The sequence below is a fragment of the Phaethon aethereus genome (assembly GCF_964289735.1).
Source record: "Phaethon aethereus genome assembly, chromosome: 20".
Classification (NCBI taxonomy): Eukaryota; Metazoa; Chordata; class Aves; order Phaethontiformes; family Phaethontidae; genus Phaethon; species Phaethon aethereus.
In genome coordinates this window covers 1,190,362-1,211,571 of record NC_138596.1, presented here as the reverse complement: position 1 = coordinate 1,211,571, position 21,210 = coordinate 1,190,362, and the positions used below count along the sequence as shown (strand labels likewise).

The window sequence follows — 21,210 nt, the reverse complement described above, 5'->3', positions numbered from 1 at the left end:
GCAGTGCTGGGTGATGAAGTTGAGAGAAAGGTTCCCATTGCATCAAGGAATTAGCCATTGCCCAGGAGAACCAGTTAGCAGAGGAGGGCTGCCTGGGGATGCATTTCTCCTGGTGCTGCCACCCCGTTGGGATCTGATACAGGAGAAAAGGGGCCATCTGGCACCTGGAGCCACATTGCCGTTCCCTTCTTCTCGTTGCAGTGAGGATGATGCGGCCACGGTGTACAGATCAGCAGCCATGCTCAATATGACGGGCTCCGGCTACGTGTGGCTGGTGGGGGAACGGGAGATATCGGGCAATGCCCTGCGTTACGCCCCTGATGGTAGGCACCCACCGGAGGCACCCATCCTGCTGTCAGACAGGCTTGGAGGAGCCTGCTCAGAGCTGGGACGAGCAGCACCTGCCCTCCCGGGGACCCCTTGGGCTGGGGGAACGCGATGCCATGGTGGTCCCAAGCCAGCGGAGGGTCCCACACATTGCTCTCCGCTCCCTTTGCCCACACGGGGAAAGAGCAGTCCGGCAGCCTCGGCCATGCTGCCATGCCCCAAATCCAGCTCACTGGCGCTTTGCAAGCTGACCGTCACCGGCGGGGAAAGGCTTGGGCGACGCAATGGGGATGGGGCACAGGGTCAGCGGTCCACGCAGCTGCCCCCAGCCCCCCTCCGGCAGGCAGGACAGTGCCAGCCCAGCGCTGCTGCAGCCACTTCCCCTGCCTGTCCCTGCCTGAAGCTCGGGCAACGGTCCAGCTGCACCCGAGGGCTCCTCAGCCCATAACCACGCGCTTGCTGGTCCCCACGCCCTGTGCACGGGAGTCGTGCTGGCGCGGCCCGTGTGCCCGGGGGTGCTGACCTGCCTCCTCCCCTCTACTCGCGGCAGGAGTGATCGGTTTGCAGCTCATCAACGGGAAGAACGAGTCAGCCCACATCAGTGACGCTGTCGCGGTGGTGGCCCAGGCCGTGCACGACTTGTTTGAGAAGGAGAATATCACGGACCCGCCACGTGGCTGCGTGGGCAACACCAACATCTGGAAGACAGGACCCCTTTTCAAGAGGTATTTGGGAAAGGGTCCTGCTGGAGGGAGCAGACAGCCTACTGGGGGAGAACTGGAAAAGATGGAGCATGTGGGAAAGGTGCAGGAGGACAAGATGGTAGCCTTGTTCAGAGTATCTGACGCTAAAGCTTTGGGGCGTGTGGCACAGGACTGCATGATTCGGATGTGAGGGCTGCATCTGTCCTACAACACTAGTCAAGTCACTGGTCCCCAGTTTGTCCGGGCTGTTTAGGCACAATCCTGGTGCCTGGCACCAATTCAGTACAAGCCAGCCCATGCTCTCCTGGGCAATGCTTGGGCAGCTGGGATCAGTGTGGGCAGGGAACGACTCTAGAAGGAAGAGATCTGGGGGCCATGATCTCCTCCAGTCTGGATCTTAATTCCGTGGGTGGAAGAGGAGAGAAAGGGGGTTTTCTGCCAAATCAGAGTAAGGGGATATTTCTGCCAAATTGGAGCTCAGTGCTGCACACATGTTTCTTGCTGAATATGTCAGGGCTGCAGCATGTGTCAGCATGCTGCAAGCCAGACGCAGGGGCAAGAGATCTCCATGCACGGGACAGGCTACCCTCTGCAGTAGCAAATACTGGTGCCGTGGTTTTGGGTGGTGGGGTCTCAGCAGATCAGAGCATGCGTGTGTTGGATCTTGCTGCCATGGGCAGGGGTGATAGGCAGGTGCTGCATGCACTTCCCAGAACCCAACCTTTGTGCTGTGTGGGGTTTTGTGCTGCATCACTGCAGATTCTGTAGCCACAAGGGCCTCTTCTGCAGGCTGGATCCTGGTAAAGTGGCTGTTCCCTTTGCAGCGTGGCTCCCATGTGGGAGGGCTGCTCCCCGTAGTGTGCAACCTGGCACCAGAGCGTTGCTTTTGGCAGTGGGATCTTGTGCTAGGGGTTGCTCGCTGCAGACAAGGCCGTGGTGTCTGTGGGATGCCCTTTCTGTAGCTCTGTTGAGCATGGGACCTGCAAAGCCTGAAGGTTATTTTAGAAAAATTTCTGGCATCCTCTGCAGCGACACAATCTTTGGCATGAGCTATTCGAAGTTGTTCACTATGGTGCACTGCAGGTGGCTCGGGCAATTCTTCTGTGTGTTCACTATCGTCTTTCCAGGGTTTGGGGGAGCTGGTTGTCCCCTTGGTGGTGTATGTGCATGCCTGGGACACTGCCCAGGCTGTGATGGGCTGGTGCCAGACAGAAGCATCACAAGCGGTGGTGTGGACACAGCTCCCAAGGTGTCCTTGGGTGCTGTGGGACAGATCATTCCTTGAAGGAATGGACTGATCTGGTGGAAAACAAGGGGCAATGACAACAGATATGGCAGTGCAACATTTGCAACACTGACTCCATCCACCGGTAGGGGATGACCACAGACTATAGGTAGCCTTGACTGGACTTCTATAGAGTAGTGGACATATGGCAGGCAACTGAAAGAAAACATTTGCCTTTCTGTCGCCTTCTTAGGTGTCCCAGTGGCCACAGCAGGTTTTCTAGGTTGGCCCCACTGTGTTTCTCTCCATAGGGTGTTGATGTCCTCCAAGTACTCAGAGGGTGTCACCGGGCGGGTGGAGTTCAATGAGGATGGAGACAGGAAGTTTGCCAACTATAGCATCATGAACCTGCAGAATCGGAAACTGGTCCAAGTTGGGATTTACAACGGCAGCCATGTACGTACGGGCCCGGACAGGTTGGGTAGGAGGGGTGCATGTGCTGGGGTGTCTACCTATGGCCTCATGTCTACCTCCTTCCTCTGCAATTGATCACAGGTCTTAACCAATGACCGGAAGATTATTTGGCCAGGGGGAGAAACTGAGAAACCTCAAGGCTATCAGATGTCGACCAAGTTGAAGGTAACAGCAAATGGCATTAGGGGGTGGCAGGTCTCCTCAGCTCTCTGCGTGCAGGGCTGTGACTTTATCAGCCTCGTACTTCCACTGCTGTCTCTGCAGCTGTCAGCAGCATCTGCAAACCCAGGGCATCTGCTGTCTCTGAGAGGATTTAGCAGAACAACCTAAGTGGTTCTAAGAAGTACCTAAAAGTACCTAAGAAGGTACTGGAGAGTGTTCAGAGCTAAAGCACAACTTCTAGCTGAAGACAAACTAGATAGGATGTCAGGCATCCTTTGGAAGGAGACGGCTGGAAAGGGGATATGAGAGAGAATAGCAGAGAAAGGATGGAAGGATAAGGTGTTCACCATTCCTCATGGCTTGGGAGCCAGAGGACACCCAGCACAATATTTCCTATACAAGAATGGGCTCCTTTGGCCAAGGCATAGTTCAGTTCTGGAGCCTGCTGCTGCTAGACAGTGCAGAGGCCAGAAGGAAACAGGTTCAACAGGAGATTAAACAAGCCAGTGGAGAGTGGGTGGACTAGTAGCTGCAATGCTGGGCTCAGGAAATTCCTGAAGAGCTGATGGCCAGAAGCTGGAGGTGACACTGGGCGAAGGTCCCTCCACTCTTGCTTTGCTTCTCATGCCTTTCCCTTAAGTGTAGCCCGGCAGCCACTTTTGTGACTGGATCCTGGACAGGCTGGTCTTGCCAGTACAACCAGTCATTTGTCCTACCGTCCAGGCAAGTGAGCCCTTATTCCTGCAGCGGTAGTGCAGGTGTGTTGGGATGCTACTTTACTGAAAAGGTCCAGGATAGGACTGAAATATCTGCATTAGCTTGAGGCAGTGTGAGAGTCTAGAGCACTCTTCAGGGCACTAACCCGGGCTATGCAGTGACTCCCCGCAGCCTGCTGTTAGGGAGAGGGATGTGAAAGGCTTTGAGACCAAGGTGGAAGTGCCACATGAAGGAGTATGCTGATATGGCTGTTCCCCATCTTGGGGGCAGGGAAAGCAAATGTTCCCCGTGCCCAAGCAGGTTCTGCTGGGCTGAGTGGACTCATGTGCTGAGATGGCAGCTGAGGAGGGCACTGTGGCATTTGGCCATGCTTGCATGGAGAGGGCAGCCCAGCTCCCCACCCAGGGGAACACAGGGAGACAAGCGGGTGTTTGTGCTTCGCCTCACAGATTGTGACGATTCACCAAGAGCCCTTTGTGTATGTGAAGCCCACACAAGCAGATGGGACATGCAGGGAAGAATTCACCATCAATGGAGATCCTGTAAAAAAGGTCTTTTGCACTGGACCCAACGAAACCATCCCAGGTAACTCTGGTGGTGAGCGCAGTGGCTCCTCCAGCTCACCCAGCTGATGAAGACTCCCGTCCCAAGAAGGGGTCCCCAGGGAGGGTGCTTAGTCACACAGGAGGCTCAGAGGATGAGGAGCAGAAATGTGACAGCATGTTCAGCCCCTAAACACCCCCATCAGCTCAGCCCTACAGTAATGCTGTGCCGTAACTGGGCACTGGGATTCAGGTTTTTGACCCCAATGGATGACTTTCACACAGTCTCTCTTCTGGGTGGGCTCCAGGGCCGTTCTGGGGGATCCCATGTTTCCATCTCCTGACATGCTCCAATTCTCTTTGCTTGATCTCAAGCAGAAGCGAGAACCCCAAGGCACATTAGCACCTGCTGCATTGGTGCTACCACCATCAGTTTCAAACCATTTTGTTACGAAAAACCTGTTTCAGGATTAGGAGTGAGCACCTGGTGGGGAGTGTGAGCTGCTTAGCAATGACAGGCTTGCCCAAATCCACCTGAAGCCCATCCCCTTGGCTCATCACACTTTCCTGTCCACAGCTGCCCCCCAGCCCCAAGTTGTGTCCTGGGCTGTGTTCAACCTGATGTGTTCAACCTGGTGGGTTCATGTTAGCACTCCTCCAGCACAGCCTGCATGTACCAAGCCCCCTCCATCCCCTGCAGTGGGTCGGTAGCACCAACTCTCAGCCCACCTCACTGGGACATAGCAAATGAATGAGGCCCCTTTGCCCCCACCTTGCCAGCACCCATAGGTGATGAGGCAGTGGGCGAGGGTGGTCAAGGGAGATGGCCCTTCCTGAACAACATGATTACATCTCATATGAAACCAGGCTGCTCTTGCTGGGTGCAGCCATGCATCCTGCATGGGGTCACTGGCCAAGGGGTGCCTCCAGTTTTCCCCACCATTTTCTCCCACCCGCAGGCCGCCCCACCGTGGCACTGTGCTGCTATGGCTTCTGCATCGACCTGCTCATCCGGCTGGCAGGGGTGATGAACTTCACCTACGAGGTTCACCTGGTGGCTGATGGTAAATTTGGTACCCAAGAGCGGGTGAGTCTGAGCAGCCTGTGATATCTCTTTGCCTGTATCGTGTGTTGAAACACCCCCAGGCCCTTCTGGGGGGCAGGGGTGGGGAGGAGGGCAGTGCAGGGCATCTGCCACGTGTGCAGGGGCCCTGGCTGGGGGGCAGGTGTCAGGGCTGATCCTGCGCGGGCTCTCTGGCAGGTTAACAACAGCAACAAGAAGGAGTGGAACGGGATGATGGGGGAGCTGCTGAGCGGCCAGGCGGACATGATTGTGGCTCCTCTCACCATCAACAATGAGCGGGCACAGTACATTGAGTTCTCCAAGCCCTTCAAGTACCAGGGCCTCACCATCCTTGTGAAGAAGGTATGGGCTGGGATGGGATGTTTTGTAGAACAGGAGAGGTGCCTCCTGCTCCCCAGCTTGCAGACACGTGCCATGCCTGCACCATGCCCAACTCCCCCAGCTGCTGCCCGCTGCTCACCCCAGGGCCGCCACCGCAAATCCCAGCCTTTGCTGTGGGATGCCAGCCTCCAGGTTGTTGGTTTTAATGCTGGGTCTTGTCTCAGCCACCCTGAGCCTTCCTGTGTGGCAGAGCAGGAGGACCTCAGAGCAGGACAGGGGCCCTTGTGAGTCCAGCGAGGCGGGCAGGGTGCAGGCGTGATGGGTGCCAGCGCTGTTCACCTCTCTCCTGTGTGCTAGGAAATCCCCCGCAGCACCCTGGACTCGTTCATGCAGCCTTTCCAGAGCACACTTTGGCTGCTGGTGGGGCTGTCTGTGCATGTGGTGGCAGTGATGTTGTACCTCTTAGACCGATTCAGGTGAGTGCGCTTTGGGTCATCCAAGGACTGGAGGGGACAGGGAGGTGCTCCTGGGAACCATCCCCTCCAGTCCCCACAGTGTCTTGCCCAGGCACAGCCCTGCAGCTCTTCAGGAGGCTCTCACAGGAGCTACACTTTCTGCCCCACCAGCTCTGGGCTCCCGGCCTCTCTGGCTGCTGCTAAGCTGAGAGATACGGATATGGGGTACCCAGCACCTGGAAATGTGGGAACATACCCTCAGACAAGGTGCCATGCTGATGCCTGACCAAGGGGACCATCAGCTCCTGTCCCCACCTCAGCCCCGTGCCCAGAGGCTTTTGCAGTGAGCCCATGTTGCGGTGGGAGAGGCTCGAGCTGGCTAGGGTCAGAGGAACTTTCTGGCCCAGGGAGAAGCAAGATGGCACCAGTACTAGTGTGAGCCGGACAGAGCTACAGATCAGCAGAGGGACCATGCAAGTGGGACATGAGGGGTGAAGAGCTGTTTGGGGCATAGGCACAGTCTGCAGGGACGAGTGATGTAGGGCTGCATCAGGACACTTAGGGCACAGTGGAGAATCCTGGGAAGCAGGGCAAGGGGTATGAGAAGAGCTCTCTGTCTTGTTTTCCAGCCCGTTTGGCCGATTCAAAGTGAACAGCGAGGAGGAGGAGGAAGATGCCCTGACCCTCTCCTCAGCCATGTGGTTCTCCTGGGGAGTCCTGCTGAACTCCGGCATCGGAGAAGGTGCGTCACAGCACACAGTGGGACTGCTCTGCCCTGTGTCCCCATTGCTGAGCTGTGCGGGGACACCAGGCTGGGGGAGAAGCCCATGCCCTCTTCCACTGCCTCACTCTGTGCCAGGGATGCCCTGGTGGGACCTCATCTTCTGAGCCTTCCCTGGAGCAGGCTGGTAGGAGATTCGGTGATGCTGGGGGTGGCACACTTGTGCGGACCATCCTGCCACCCCTCACCGTCAGTGATGGGAAACAAGTTTTTCCTGGGGCTGTTTCTCCTGCCCAGGGTTACCCATCCACTCAGAGTGAGACACATCATGCCCTGGAAGGAGCTGGGTTTTTCCTGGTTTGGGCAACGCAGAAGCTCCTCGCACAGCTGTCGGCAGAGCAGATAGAGGGTGCACATCTGCAGCTGCCGCGGGTCTCATGTGGGATGGACGCAGCTTTGGCGACCAAGTCAAGCCCTTGTCGTGCCAGTCTGATCTCACCTCTCTCCCTCCAGGTGCTCCCCGGAGTTTCTCTGCCCGTATTCTTGGCATGGTGTGGGCTGGCTTTGCTATGATCATTGTGGCTTCATACACTGCCAACCTGGCAGCCTTCCTGGTGTTAGACCGGCCTGAGGAGAGAATCACGGGCATTAACGACCCCCGGGTAATGACCCCTCATTTGCTTTCCCCTCTCCTGTCCTGCACCCAGAGATGCAGGATACACCTCCAGGGGGTATCTCCTGGCTCATATAATGTGGCTTGGAGTACTCAGAGCCCTGCTTTAACGAGGCTGCGGGTCTGTGCCAGTGCCTTGGGTAGCTCTGCCTGGGGTGGTTGCTGATGGGTCTGAGTCCCTGCGTTGGGTGGGAATGGACAGACACGAGGAGGGATCAGAAGGAAAAAAACTTGTCCAGAAATAGCACATACCCAGGCAAAGTGCCTGCCAGTTCCTGGAGAGCCTGCACTAACCAACGAGGAAACGATTCATTATGGATGAGTTATAACTAATGAAATTGTCCCTGCGGTGCAGTCAATACTCTCAGCAGACACCAGCATGCCTCAAACCCATTTCCTGTTCTGGCAAGGACACAGCCACAGCTTATCAGCCCAGGCACGCAGGAATGTACCCCACAGCAGCGCTGACCCACAGCATCCCACACCCTACTGCGTCCCCTGCCCATGGCACTGCCAGCCCCATGGCATCCACAGGCCTCCCGCATCCTCAGTGCCACGATGTCCATGTCCCATAGCTTCCCCTGCCCCACCACCACCGTTCCAGAGCATCCACTGCCCCATGGCATCTTCAGCTGTGCTGAGGACATCAAGATCTTCTCCGGGAAACAGGTCCCTGAAGGAGATGGGGAATTAGGAAACACAGCTTTGGGGTGAGACAGTTTGGTTGTTGAAGGACAGAATAAATAGGAGCCCTGGCCTTGCCTTTCAGCTGCGCAACCCCTCTGATAAGTTCATCTACGCCACGGTGAAGCAGAGCTCAGTGGACATCTACTTCCGACGGCAGGTGGAGCTGAGCACCATGTACCGGCACATGGAGAAGCACAACTACGAGAGCGCGGCTGAAGCCATCCAGGCAGTGAGGGACAAGTGAGTGGGGCCAGCACCGTGCCTGGCCATGCTGGGGGGCTGCAGTTCGGTGGAGCCAGCAGGGCTGATGCAAACCTGGAGGGAGCCGTGGTCAAAGCACGGTTTGATGGGTCTTGCCCTGTTGGTGCTGGGTGGGATCTTCCTAGTCCTAGTGCGTACCAGGTCTCTGGATGGAGACCACAAGGTCTGTGTGGGGAAGGGCACAGCCAGAGCCCTGACTCTGGCCACGGCCTCCCTTTCTGGCCTCTGCGCTTGCTTCTGTGCAAGGCTGGGTGGCTTCAAATCCCATGTAAACCCCTCACACTCCTCCTCCAAAGTTTTGCCAAGCCTTTTGCCTCCCAGCAGCACAGACCCTGCTGGGAGGCGGGTGATGCGAGTCAGTGCTTAAATTAGGGCTGAGAGCACCCTCACTGCTCCCACAATGGCTGCAGACCAGCTGGCTGCCCAACCTTACCTGTCTGTCCCCTCTCTGTGTCCAGCAAGCTCCACGCCTTCATCTGGGACTCGGCGGTGCTGGAGTTCGAAGCCTCCCAGAAGTGTGACCTGGTGACAACGGGGGAGCTTTTCTTCCGCTCCGGCTTCGGGATCGGGATGCGCAAGGACAGCCCATGGAAGCAGAACGTCTCCCTGGCCATCCTCAAGTCCGTACACAGCTCTTGGCATGGGGATTGCCCTGAATGCTGCATGTGTTAGCACGCAAGTGCCAGGCACTGCCACTCTGCCCCCCAAGCACTCGGCAGGGGCAGGGGCTCTGGGGGCTGCCGTGTCACCCCTGAGGAAGGGGATGTGCCTGACAGACCAGGGTGGGCACCCACAGCCCCAGCTCTGGCTCACAGGGCTGGGGAAGCGGCGTGGAGCTGGTGGGAGGGCAGAGCAGAGCAGGGCAGGGAGCAGGAGCCGCGCTCGGCCGCAGGAGCACAGGCAAGGCTGGCAGAGAGCAGCCCTGGGGCCACCCAGCAGCAGGTCCTTGTGAGCGGGGCGCAGGCTGCCTGGGGTGCTGCCATTTCCCCACCTCTCCCTGCGAGCTCAGACCGGCCAACAGCCTTGCACTGCCCTGGCCTGATCTTCCAGGGGTTTTTCTTTCAACTCTGGCTATTCCTGTTAGGCAGAGAGAGGTCAGGACCCCTGCTGAGTCCAACTAAGGCTTTTACACCAGCGTTAGCCTGCGGCGTGGGGTGCCACGAGTCAGTCTGATATTCTGGGTTGAGAAGGATTTCCTTGCATTGGGTCAGAAACGTCACACTCGTTGCAGACAGAGGAATGTGGTGATGGCTGCTGGGAAGCTGCAAGTGGAGGGAGGGGAAAATGAGATTAATTTTACGGAGAGACCAGGGTCCTGCCCAAGATGTGGAGGTGAAAGGCCTGAGAGAGAGGATGGGAGGGGTGTGGAAGACAGAGGCAGGACCCAGAACCTGTACCAGCCATGGTACCCTGTCTATGGGGTGGTCTTACCACAGGGATGGGTGGCAGCGGGACAGATGGGATTTGGGACAGCAATGTGAGAAGCCTGGAGAGGCAGCAGGAGTCCTTTGCTGTCCTCCTGGGACAGGATGGGGAAGCCCAGGCCCACAGGTGGCCCAGGATGGCTGCGGGGATGTGCCAGGAACAAGAGGGAGGGAAGTGCAGGGGGACCCGTGGTGGGACATGTGCTCTGTGCCCACCTCCATCCCCACCAGCTCTTCAGGCAGAAACGGGCACTGCGGGGACATGGTTCGTTTCCTCCCAAGCTGTGACAGCAAGCGGCTGCAGAGCCCCAGCCCTCACCCTGCACAAAGGGGAGCTGCCAGGCAGCAGTTTTGCCCCTGCCCTGATCTAGTGGGTGCTGGTGATCACCAGGCAGGATTGGGGTCCGGCATTGCCTGAGCCCCCCAGTGGCCCTGGCAGGTGGGGGGACCATGCGGGAGGGCCCCGGCAGACGTGGTTCATGTCAGGCCCCTGCAGCCTCTCTCCAAGCACGCTCTCCTACCCCTGCCCGCTCCACCCCTCTCCTTGGGAACCGAGCTCACGCGTGGCCATTTTGGCAGCAGCCGGCCAGCTCTCCAGCTCCCAAGCGCAGGGCAATGGCGCCAGGCAGCTGCGGAGGCCTGCGTGCACCCGCTGCAGCGTGCACGTGGCTCGCGGCAGCACCGGCTGTGCGCAGGGCAGCGTGCAAACGCGCGCTGCAGACAGCCACTGCGGGCAGGCCACACGCTCTCTGTGCAAAAGCCATACACACACGCGCGTGTGCACACAGAGGCAGCCAGGCGTGCACACGCGTGTGCACACACACACAGAGGCAGCCAGGCATGCACACGCGTGTGCACACACACGCATCGTCGGTTCATGCGTTTGTAGGCTGCAGGCAAGCGCAGGACGGAGGGCACGACGGCACAAAGAGCGTGTGCCCCGGCTGCTTGCGGCTGGTCCCCAGTGACTACTCTGTCCTGTCTCCTTGTGCTTTCAGGTCCCACGAGAACGGCTTCATGGAGGATTTGGACAAGACTTGGGTGAGGTATCAGGAGTGTGATTCCCGTAGCAATGCCCCAGCAACACTCACCTTTGAAAATATGGCAGGTTTGTTCTGCAAACCTCTTTCTTCCTCTTCGCTGGGTAGCCTGCTTTCGCTCAAGACATTCTCCTCTCCGGGGCTCTCCTCTCGGGCCAAAGCTCTGCTTCTTCTGGGTTTGTGCTTTCCTAGCGCTGGGAGGCTGCTGTGTTGGGCTCCAATGCCACTTTGTCCGAAACAGCTCCGCGAAGCTTCCCCCACCTTCCCTGGGGTGGCTTTCTCATCGGTGGGGCTGTCCTGCTTTGAACATTGCTCCCCTCCCTCTGCTCTGGCCAAACTGCGGCTGTCACGGTGAAATCAGAGCTGTCGCCAAGGCAGAGAGAGGGGAGCAGCACCTCGGGGGAGGCGAGCGGCCGCGGAGGCGAGCGAGGACGCTGCTGCAGGAGGGAGCTGGCGGTGAGGGGCAGCCCCCCAGCCCTGAGGCGCGTGTCCCGGCTGGCCCTGGGCAGTGGGCAGTGGGCAGGAGGAGGGTAATCGATACAGAGGGGTTTCTTCTTGGCCCCCCTTCGCAAAGACTGCGAGTTCCCCCAGATGGGCTCTCCCTTTGCAGCGACGCGGTGCTGCCGGTCCTTCACCCAGCCAACGCGGTGACGCAGGATGAGGGGCGTCCGATGCGACCCCGTCCTCGCCAGCACCGCGGGCTGGGGCAGAAGCACCGAGAGAGGGGGCACTTTGCTGCGTCTCCTCAAGACACCACTCCCAAAATGTCAGCCCCGCGGTTGCAGCCGGCTGAGCACAGCACAAAGAGCGCTGGGCATGGCTGTCCCTCCTGACGAGCTAAACGGCAGCGCCAGCACTGGGCTTCTGGTGCAAATGGTCCTACAGCCCCGGGGGACGGGGCCTGCCCTGGTGCTCGGTGCTGCACCCAGCGCGCCATGCCTGCCCCCAGCATCGCTGCAGCACAGCCGGTGCCCTGTGCCCGACCGACAGGAGCTTGCACGGACATACGGCACCCCGTCACCTTCCTCCCATCGCCGTGGGTGCCCACCCTGCGGCGCCTGCCCTGCTCTGCTGCGTTCCCCTCCCCGGCCCCTCCAGGACTGCGGGGGGATGGCGGGGGGCCGGGGGGGTCCTGGGTTGGCAGATGCTCCTGTTGCTGAGCGTGCTACAGAGGAAATGAAGTGTCATGGTGCAATTTCCATTGCCCCCTGTAACTTTCCTGCTTATTTCAGGTGTGTTTATGCTGGTGGCTGGAGGTATTGTTGCCGGGATATTTTTAATATTCATAGAAATAGCTTACAAAAGGCATAAGGACGCGCGGAGGAAGCAGATGCAGCTGGCGTTTGCAGCCGTTAATGTGTGGAGGAAAAACCTGCAGGTAGGACAAACCGTTTTTAGAGCAAATCTCCAACAGGTGCGTTTTCCATTCCTTCACCGAATCAGTGAATGCAAAGCTGTGCATTAGCATGGGGCCCTCTGTCCCCCACCCCACACCCCAGTAACTCCAGCCGGGCGTTACAGGGCGCCTGGCAAGCTGTAGGGTAGGGTCCCTGCCTTGTCCCTGGGAGCTGCCTTTGGCCGATGCCGTCTCTCCCGGGAGGTGTTGCGCACAGCTCCAACCGGGACAGAGACCTGGCCCAAATGCCCCCGGCGGTGCTCGGGACAGGGACTTCGCTCTGCTGGGGACCACATGCCGGAGCCACATCTTGCCCTGGCTGAGCAAGCGGTGCCGGTGCGGCTCCCTTCGCAGGCGCTCTGCCCTGCTGCCCAGCTCCAGCCGCGCTCACCAGCAGACCGGAGGGTTAATCTGCTGCCGCTGAGCGTCCCTGCCTGGTGCTCAGCTGGAGAAATACTCCAGGGATGGTTTCCATCGCCTCCCCTTCCCTGCCCGCTCCCCGGGGGTGTGGTAGCCCTTGTCATGCCCGGACCGACTCCAAAAAAAGGTGGTGCGTGCTCTTGTCATTTGGAGACAAGGACATCTCCCCACATGGGAGCCAGCAGTGCTGGTGCCTGTCAGCACCAAGGCTCGCCCGAGCCCCTTCCATGGGGCCATTGCTCTCCCCAGCTTCTCCCATCCCTGAAATACCTCCGTGCTGCTCAGGCAGGGGAGCCCGGGGGGGGTCAGTGGTGCCTGGCAGTGACACTGAGCCGCAGGCACGTCCGTGGGCCACCAGCCTCACATGTCCCTTACTCCATTGTTTCTGGGGCTGAGCCCCCAAACCCCAGTTTAGGGCAGCTGGAGGCTCTCTCTGAATTGCCTGGGCTGCTTTTCTTCCTTGGGGAAGCAAACCGGCGTTCGAGGAGCAAGAGATCCTTTAGGCAACTAAAGGAGACTGCCGTTCGCAGCAGAGCCAGTGAATGAAAGAGAGAGAATGAGGCTTGGGAACCCCAAAATGAGCCCGGAGCGGTGGCCCTGCGGCTGGGGCGTGCGGGTGGGCTGCCCGGGTGGAGGTGACCTGCCCGAGAGCAGCGAGGGGAAGCACGAGGCTGGGCTGCCGTATCCTGAGAACTCGCTGGGTTCAGTTCACTGTAAGAGTCTCGGAAAAGCCATTTCTCTATTTTTGTTTTCTTTTTTTGTTTTTCTTTTTCCTTTGCTTCCAAAAAGCAGCAGCACCAAGGGGGTTAAGGCTGCTGGGACAGAGCACACTAGTCGCACTGCCATTTTTCACTTGCCAACCTTCTAGAAAATACTGCACTGGGTCCTTGGGCAGAGTCTGTGGGACTGTGAGCAAAGCATGCTGCCCTGTGGGGGTAAACAGCCTCATGGTAAAGAGCCGTTTGACATTGTAAGACTTTTCCACAGGAGGAAACGTCAGAGCACTAGTATCTGGTACATTGCTAGAAGGTAGGCAAGTGGAAAGATTTATTTGTTAAAACAAACAAACAAAAATAATGGTTTTTGGGATCACAGTTTTGCCATGGCTATTTCCTGAGATGCCATGGAAGAAAAAGACATTTCATTCCATTCATCTTGCTTTCCTTTCCGTTTGTGCATGTCCGCAAAAGAGAGAACTGAGAAGGAGGAGCAAATGTATCCCCGAGCATGCTCTACGCACCAGCGGGATACATTTTGGTTACCCCCGTGCGGTAGCAGAGCCAGACCTGGTCACTCCGTCCCCCGTCGGAAAGGTCACACTCATTGGCACGAAAGCAATTGGGGAGGAATCGTTCTCAGCGCCCGCCGCAGAGCGCGGCTGGTCCCCACGGCTCGCTGCCCCCGCACCATGGCGGCTGGTGCTCCCAGCCTGCGCTAACCAGGTCCGACTCGCTAACACCAATGGCTACATTTTTCAGTTCTGTTTCTCTTTGAGTTCATCCTGACCCCGATGACATCATAGCGCTAACGCTTTGCCTCCTCCCTTTCTTTTCCTTTCTTTTTTTTTTTCCTTTTCTTTTTATTCCAGTTTCCTTTTTTTTTTTTAAACCTGTTTTACTTTGGAAAAAAAAAACAAACACCACCAACAACCACGTTCAGCTTTGCACAACTGCGTCATTTAAATTTTTGAATACTTTTTTTACAGAATATTCATACAATGACTTCTCTTTCAATGCAGTCCTCTCTCTCTCTTGTGGCACTAGGATTCAGCCTCAGACAAGGCCCTGAGCAATTTTTTTTTTTTAGTGGTAGGTGCAGCATCTCACCTCTTGGTCTAGCCAGGCTAGCGGTGGAAGCGAGGGGCAGGGCGCCAGGCAGAGCATCCCCAGGGAGCGAGGTCAGCTGTGCCAGCCTGGCCACAGACACCCAGGAGCGCAGGGCTACTCCCTGGAGGGGTTTCCAGCGCCCCAGATGCGAGGCCGGCCCCATAGCTGTAGCAGTGTGGTGGCCGTGCTGTAGCCGTGGGTCACGGAGGCCCTTGGAGGACTGGGAGTGACAGGACACCTCCAGTAGCTTTCTCACCTAAATGAAGGACAAGACACGGGGCAGTATTCAAATAGATTTAGCGTTTCCAACAACACACTAGAGATCTAATCACTTATACATATTCATTTTAGGATAGAAAAAGTGGTAGAGCAGAACCTGACCCTAAAAAGAAAGCCACTTTTAGGTCCATCACCTCCACCCTGGCCTCCAGCTTCAAGAGACGTAGGTCCTCCAAGGATACGGTAAGAGGAAGAAGAACAATTCTGCCCTCTCTCTTTCTCTCTCTTTCTCTCTTCTGCCATCCCATCGACTGCCACACACCCATCCCGAAGCTGCCAGTGTACATGCATAGCTCATGTTCGTCACCAGTCAGTCAGTCAGTCAGTGAGTCAGCCATCCCGTGTACCTGAAAGGATGCTGGGATCCTGGAGGGCAGGCAGGAGGTGGCTTGGAGTCCTGTGATGAGTTGGGAGATGCAACCAAGTTTTTGTTTTGTTTTTTGTTTTCTTTTTGCCTGGATGATTTCTGATGTTCCTCTCTGTGCTTCGCTCACCTTACTGGTGCTGACCTCTTGAAACCGATAACATTTTTTTTGTTTTTCCTGTTCCTGAGTGTTCCTGTACCTGTTTGTCATTGTATGCCTAAAAACGATCACCCCGATTTAATTTGGGCACCTTGTCACCTCACCGAGAGCCATGCGTGTCACATTCTCTACATGTGATTTTTGTTTGTGACGATTAGCATTCGGGACGTAGTCCTCGGCACAGGAGTGACAGCTCTCTCTGGTTATCGTCAGCAGTAACGCAGCTCTAGAAAAGAGACACAAAGGCTTGAAAGAGGAGGTTTTAAAGACCCAGCCTTGGTTCAAACTTGTGCTTTATGCCTCAGAGTAAAACTGCTCTCATGTAACCAGAGAAAATTTCCAAATTGCTGCCTCTGAAGCCAGCTGTTTCCAAATGTGCAAACGTGTCTGCTCATGCTGGAGCTTCAGACACTCTTCAGCGTCAGGTTGGGCTGTTGGTCTGTCAGACTGAGCCGGTGTCCCTCTGCATGTTGCCGTCTGTTGTATGACACTCTGCACTGTGGCTACTCTGTTGTCTCGTGTGGCAGCGGCCGCTGCGTTTTGCTGCCCGACCTCCCAGCGCGACGGGCTTGCCGAAATCGCCTACCCGGGGCGACCGGCGGGTTTCTGCCCAGGGTTGCTCAGAGCAGGCTCCCCGCCAGGCTGCCCGAGGCGCAGCGGGGACGGGGGGATGGCGGCAGCACGGGGAGATGCGGCCCCCCGCGGCGGGCTGGCCCGTCCCTGGCCGCAGGCTCGAGGCGCCTCGGGGAGCAGTGTGTGATATCGCAGGGGGGCTCGGGGCCACGGCTCTGTATGCGAAACGGAGGCGGCTGCCTTTGACACCAATGCAGGCTCCATCCCGAGACGCTCCTGGAGCACCCCTGGGACACAGCCCCGAGGACAGCCGAGCCCTCGGCCGGGCTCGGCTGCCCCCATCTCACACAAAGTGCTCCTCTCCCTGTCACCTCGAAGCCTGGTGGGCATGGGGGGGGACCCACGCTCTCCCCAACCATGCGCCGTACCCCACGGGGAAGATGGGCATCCCTGTCATCTCCTGCGCTGCCATGCTCCCTGGGTGGCACCTTGTCCCAGTGATGCCCCCATGTCTGGGGTCCCCCCTCCCCACTGCTGCACTCTCCCAAGCAGCTCCGCAGGAAGGTTGCAGGTTGTGTCTTGGTGGCCTGAGCCCAGACCGAGGGAGAGGAGACAGAGATGAGGTGGGTGGTGCAGAGCGGGGAGAAGGTGGGAAGAGCGAGGAGGAGGAGGGACAGGTGGGAGGCACAGAAAAAAGGGGAGAAAAAAATGCAGAAAGATCTGCTGGGGGACCTTCAGCATGTCCCGAGTGGACCCCCATGTTTTGTTGCGTTTGAACCACTCCACGGTTAAGAAACCAAGGGGTCCTGTCCTGGGAGAGCAGGAACATCGCGGTGCCGTGGGCACAGAGCACCAGGAGAGGGGGAGAACCCAGCAACAATGGGGCAGCTGGCATGTGGCACCCCTGGTACCTCCCACATATCACTCCCTCTTTGGGGAAGCACCCTGGGCCTGATCCTGCTCCGTGGTGTGCTATCCACCCTATGCCCCACCACTCCGCACCTCTCTCTGCCCCAGGGTAGGAGCACCCCAATGCCCTGAGCTGACCAGGTCCAGGGGCCTCCTGCACCAGAGGTCCCATGGGTGAGCGGTGGAGCCGTGCTCTCCCCTTCCCTCGCCCAGTGGGGACGTAGGTGGCATGGGGGTCCCCGTGCTTTGGCCATCCCAGCCATACTCTTCTTGGCACGTTGCTCACAGGAGAGTTGCGGAGGGACATGGCCCCACTCATCCCAGAAGACAGCCCCTGCTTTGGGAGCAGTGGCACCCGTAAGGCAGCTACAGGCAACGGTGCCCCGCTGCCGAGGAGCCTGTCGCAGTCTGCCATGGGGGGATGAGGCCAGGGTGCCAGGACACATTCCCCAGGGAGCCAGGCTAGTTGGGTGAAGAGCAGGCTAGCGGGGCCAACATCCAAGCCAACGCGGCCAAGGTGGAGGCTAGCGGGTCCAAGGTCCAGCTATTGCGGGAGGCCCGTGGTGGAGTGAGCTTTGTCGTGATGTTGGGCAGACCTGCTGGTTGCCGTGTGGGGCGAGCGGCCAGCGGGAGGGTGCTGCCACCAGCTCATGTCACAGCCTGCCATTTGGTGCCCTCCGCTTCCATGCAGCAGCCCTGGCTCAGAGACCCCAACGCCCTCCTGCTGGGGAAGGCCCCATGAGTACGTAGCATGCTGGGACACGTTGCCTGGGGTCCTTGTAAAGACGAGAAAGCAGCGAGGCGCTCTGTTTCGTGGTGCTTGGCAGAGTCGCAGGCCCACACCAGGTCTCAGACAGGCAAGGCCTGAGAGCCCATGGGGCTGGAAGGCCAGGCTGACCCCAGCCCCATGGGCTCTCCAAGCTAGCGAGCGAAAGACGCAAACCTGGTGGCCTTGCTTCTTTCCTTTTCGTTGTCGGGAGTTTTAAAAATGGATTCTGCTCTGCAGCCCTGCAGAATGGTCCCTCAGGAGTGCCAGAGAGACAGGCTGGCACCATGGAGCCAAGACAGCCCTGGGAAGCTACCACCCCACTCTGAACGTCCTAGCGCCCACCATCACCCGAGCTGCACAGCCTCTCCGCGGCACATCATCCCCACCGCCCCAGGAGGAGATGCATGTGTTCCCCATAGGCAGCTCCTGCAACTCGAATAGCACTCGCAGAGCTGACGTACTGCCATCCATCGCAGCCACCCACGATACTGCAACCCCACAGAAGCCATGTGAGACGCATAAACCACACAGACACCTTCCGAGCCGGCACATTTCGTACAGACACGTAACGAGGCGCACAGGTCCCTTAGCCCCCCGCCCCGCAGTCGTCATCCGCCCCCGCAGAGTCACGCTGCCAGCCTGCGGGCATCTCCCCCAGACACAGCACGGCACGCGCCCCGCGTCACCGCCGAGCGAGGGCCCGGCGCTGCGAGGCGGTGCTCGCCCTGCAGCCGTGGGGATGGTGCCAGAGCTGGTCGAGAACCGAGGGGGTTCATGGAAAAGGTCACCTTTTCAGTGGAGGATCAGCTGTCCCAAAGCCAAACGCTTCTTGGCTGAGAAAGAACCTAGTTTTTGGCCCAAAAGAACCAAAAGTAGGTCAAAGAAAACTTTTTTTTTTAAAGGAAAGTTGACATTTTCTACAGCAAGATTGCATTTAGCTGGAATCCTAATTTTTAATTGAAAAACAAACAAACAAACACAATTCTTCCAGAAAATCTTCCACCAGCCAGGGACTACCATACGAGCCCAGATTAGGTTGAAGTCATTTTTAAAGACATATTAAGTTCTTGTCTATATTTTCTTCCTGGTTGTCATTTAAAGTTTTTGGTGCCTTCACTTCACTTCCATACCTTAACATGTTTGAGTCTCTTCTACGGTTAATATTGATTAATTTCTTGGCTTTATAATGTTTCGTTTGGGGATAATTGCACCATCCCTGTAACAGAATTTACCCTAAATTACTGATATGTGCTTCTAGCATTAGTTCTACTTTAACATAGTTTTGATATGACAATTTTCTTGCTTTTTTTTCCTTTTCCTTTTTTTTTAATTTTTATTATTAAAAATTGCATGCATGAACTCTGCACAAAAAAAAGTAAATAAGAATGTTACCCTGTGATAACTCTGTGATTGGAGGAGATATGCTTTCAAATCAAAAGCCATGCTCTTGTATTTTAATTTTTCTGGCCAGATTCCCCACTTTGCTTGGTTATTTTAGCGTTTCCCAGTCCCGGAGCTGTGCAGAGAGGCCAGAACGCCCCAGCCTGCCCTGCTAGACCTTTCTACCGCAGCAGCCCCACGTACACGAGCACTGAGGCACACACACGCACACACATGCACACACCACTTTTTCCCCTCCGCTTTGCATCAGGCAGGACATTTAACAAAGGACCTTTCTTTTGCCTGTTCCTTTTTGAATCTCAAGTTCCTCCTTCTACTCCACCAGTGAGTCACACAGCCTCTCCCCTTTCCCAGTCGCTTCTCCTCCCTGCGGGAATCAAGCCCCATCCCCTGAGCACATGCCTCCCGGCCTTTTTGCTATGGAAAGGAAAGGATGCATTTAGCTAGAATACTTATTTTTTTGCAAGGAGGGGGCAGCTGCACCCATTTTGGGAGAGGGGCGTTTTTTGGTGGACCGATGGATAGCCACAGAAAGCTCCCGCCAGGGCGGCAGAGCGACTTGGGGATCGCCTCGGCCGTTCTCTGTGGAAATGGGCACCGGCCGAGGTGTTGCCACTTAGTAAGGAATTTCTCAGAGGCTCCATTTTAAAATTAGCTAGTCTCCTAAATGAATGAGCGATCCTGCAAGATGCTCCCCGGGTGTCAGCACGTCCCCGGCACGTGTACCAGAGAGACAGGAGCATGCTGGCTCTCGCCCCTGCGCCCGCAGCTCCCCACCGAGGGCTCCTGGTGAAGCACAAAACCGGGCAGAGCAGGGCAGCCCCAAGGACCCCACGCAATGCTCGGGGGGACCCCAGACCTCCCTGTGGCAGGAGGCAGGGTGTAGAGCCACGCAGGGTAGCCACAGTGCCAGAGCCACCAGCAGCACCGCAGGGGCCACAGTCGCCACTGACCGACGCAAGACGGGTAAAGTCCCGGCACCCCGGGAGCCCTGCAAAACGGCAGGTGACCCTCCTGGGTAGCGTGGTGCAAGGGCCAGGCAAACGTCACTGGAGAGGGTCAACACCGCAGCACACGAGACCCGCCGAGACGCTCTCCTGCCCCAACGCCGATTTAGGTCCCTAGACGGCAGCACAAGAGGCTCAGTGCCACCCATCCTGGCAGCGGGGCTGGACGGGGCTTCCAGTTCAGGGTTTGGAGTTAGGAGAGTGGAAGTGGGAGAGGAAAGGAGTGTGGAAGGAGGAAGGGAGAAAATAACTGCCCAGTTGTAAATCCCTGCCTGGGGAGAAAAGACTTTTTTTTTTCTTGTCCCTTGAAGGGAATTTCTGCTCTCCCTGTTGGCTTGCTGGTGGGACTGTGGCTGGGGAGCTCTCCCAGGGAGCATTTGCCGAGTCCCCCATCCCCAAGGAGCACAGAACCCCAAATCCAGGCCACATCTCCAGCACAGGCTGTATTTTCACATTAGGAATTGACGCTATGGTTTATCACAAGTCAACCACACTGCACATCTCCTCACCTGCATTAAAGGATAGTCAAGCAAGGAGGTGAAACGCCCTGGCCTCAAAGCACAGCTTGATCTGGCACCACAGAGATGCTGAAACCCAGCCAGACCCTCCAAACACAGGTTCCGCCGTGGGCTGGGCTGATGAGTCACAGGCTTTGCCTTGTAGCTCTCCCAGAGCAGAGGGGCTCGCTCAGCAGGCGACGCGGCTGCCACGCACTGCAGAAGCTGCGCCGCGCTCCTGGGCATCCTCCCCGCCCAGCTGTAGGGTGCTTGGAGAGTGTCTGCCACGACCTCTGCACAAGCCTGGATTGCGCTGGGAAGGGGACCTCAGACAGCGGCAGGTTTGGGGCCGTTGCATCACCCCCAAGAGATATCCTGTAGGGACACGTGGGATGTAAGTAGAGGTGGGGGCGAGTGCCAGAACTGCCTAACACTTCTTTCTGCTTGTCTGTGTATTTGTGTGTTGCAGCAATATCATCCCACTGACATCACCGGCCAGCTCAACCTCTCCGACCCCTCAGTCAGCACTGTGGTGTGACCTTCTCCCCGAGGGCCATCAGTCCTTGCCCAACACAGTAGGAAGGCACAGCCAGGACTGCCTTTCAAGGGACACTGATGGGTTCTTCTGGGTGAGATGGGAGGAAAGCATTCTTCATCCATACACAGTGACTTCATTGTATATCTCCCTCCCTTCCTAGGCCTGCTGCCATGCTCGTGCCCCAGAATGCACAGCAGAACCAGGACACGGTTTGGACTTCACTGTACAGAGCTGCTTCCAAGCAGCACTGTTGA

General features: G+C 57.4%; 1 protein-coding gene across 5 annotated transcripts in view; it reads left to right on the top strand.

The window, feature by feature from the left end:
- The window catches only part of GRIN1 (glutamate ionotropic receptor NMDA type subunit 1), a gene marked incomplete at both ends in the record, with an annotated part of 38,174 nt that extends 17,218 nt beyond the window's left edge, over positions 1–20,956 (top strand). For 2 of the 5 annotated variants that reach the window (XM_082009050.1, XM_082009049.1), the window contains 15 exons: positions 202–323; positions 878–1,052; positions 2,568–2,712; positions 2,812–2,895; positions 4,059–4,203; positions 5,111–5,238; positions 5,413–5,577; positions 5,914–6,032; positions 6,641–6,753; positions 7,246–7,394; positions 8,175–8,332; positions 8,812–8,973; positions 10,776–10,885; positions 12,050–12,195; positions 20,888–20,956. In XM_082009050.1, the coding sequence (XP_081865176.1) occupies positions 202–323; positions 878–1,052; positions 2,568–2,712; positions 2,812–2,895; positions 4,059–4,203; positions 5,111–5,238; positions 5,413–5,577; positions 5,914–6,032; positions 6,641–6,753; positions 7,246–7,394; positions 8,175–8,332; positions 8,812–8,973; positions 10,776–10,885; positions 12,050–12,195; positions 20,888–20,956 (1,990 nt within the window). Of the gene's footprint in view, positions 1–201; positions 324–877; positions 1,053–2,567; positions 2,713–2,811; positions 2,896–4,058; positions 4,204–5,110; positions 5,239–5,412; positions 5,578–5,913; positions 6,033–6,640; positions 6,754–7,245; positions 7,395–8,174; positions 8,333–8,811; positions 8,974–10,775; positions 10,886–12,049; positions 12,196–14,810; positions 15,693–17,750; positions 17,955–20,887 lie in introns of those variants that run through there. The other 3 variants (XM_082009048.1, XM_082009046.1, XM_082009047.1) reach the window with 3 other exon arrangements.
- Positions 20,957–21,210: the final 254 nt, after the last annotated feature.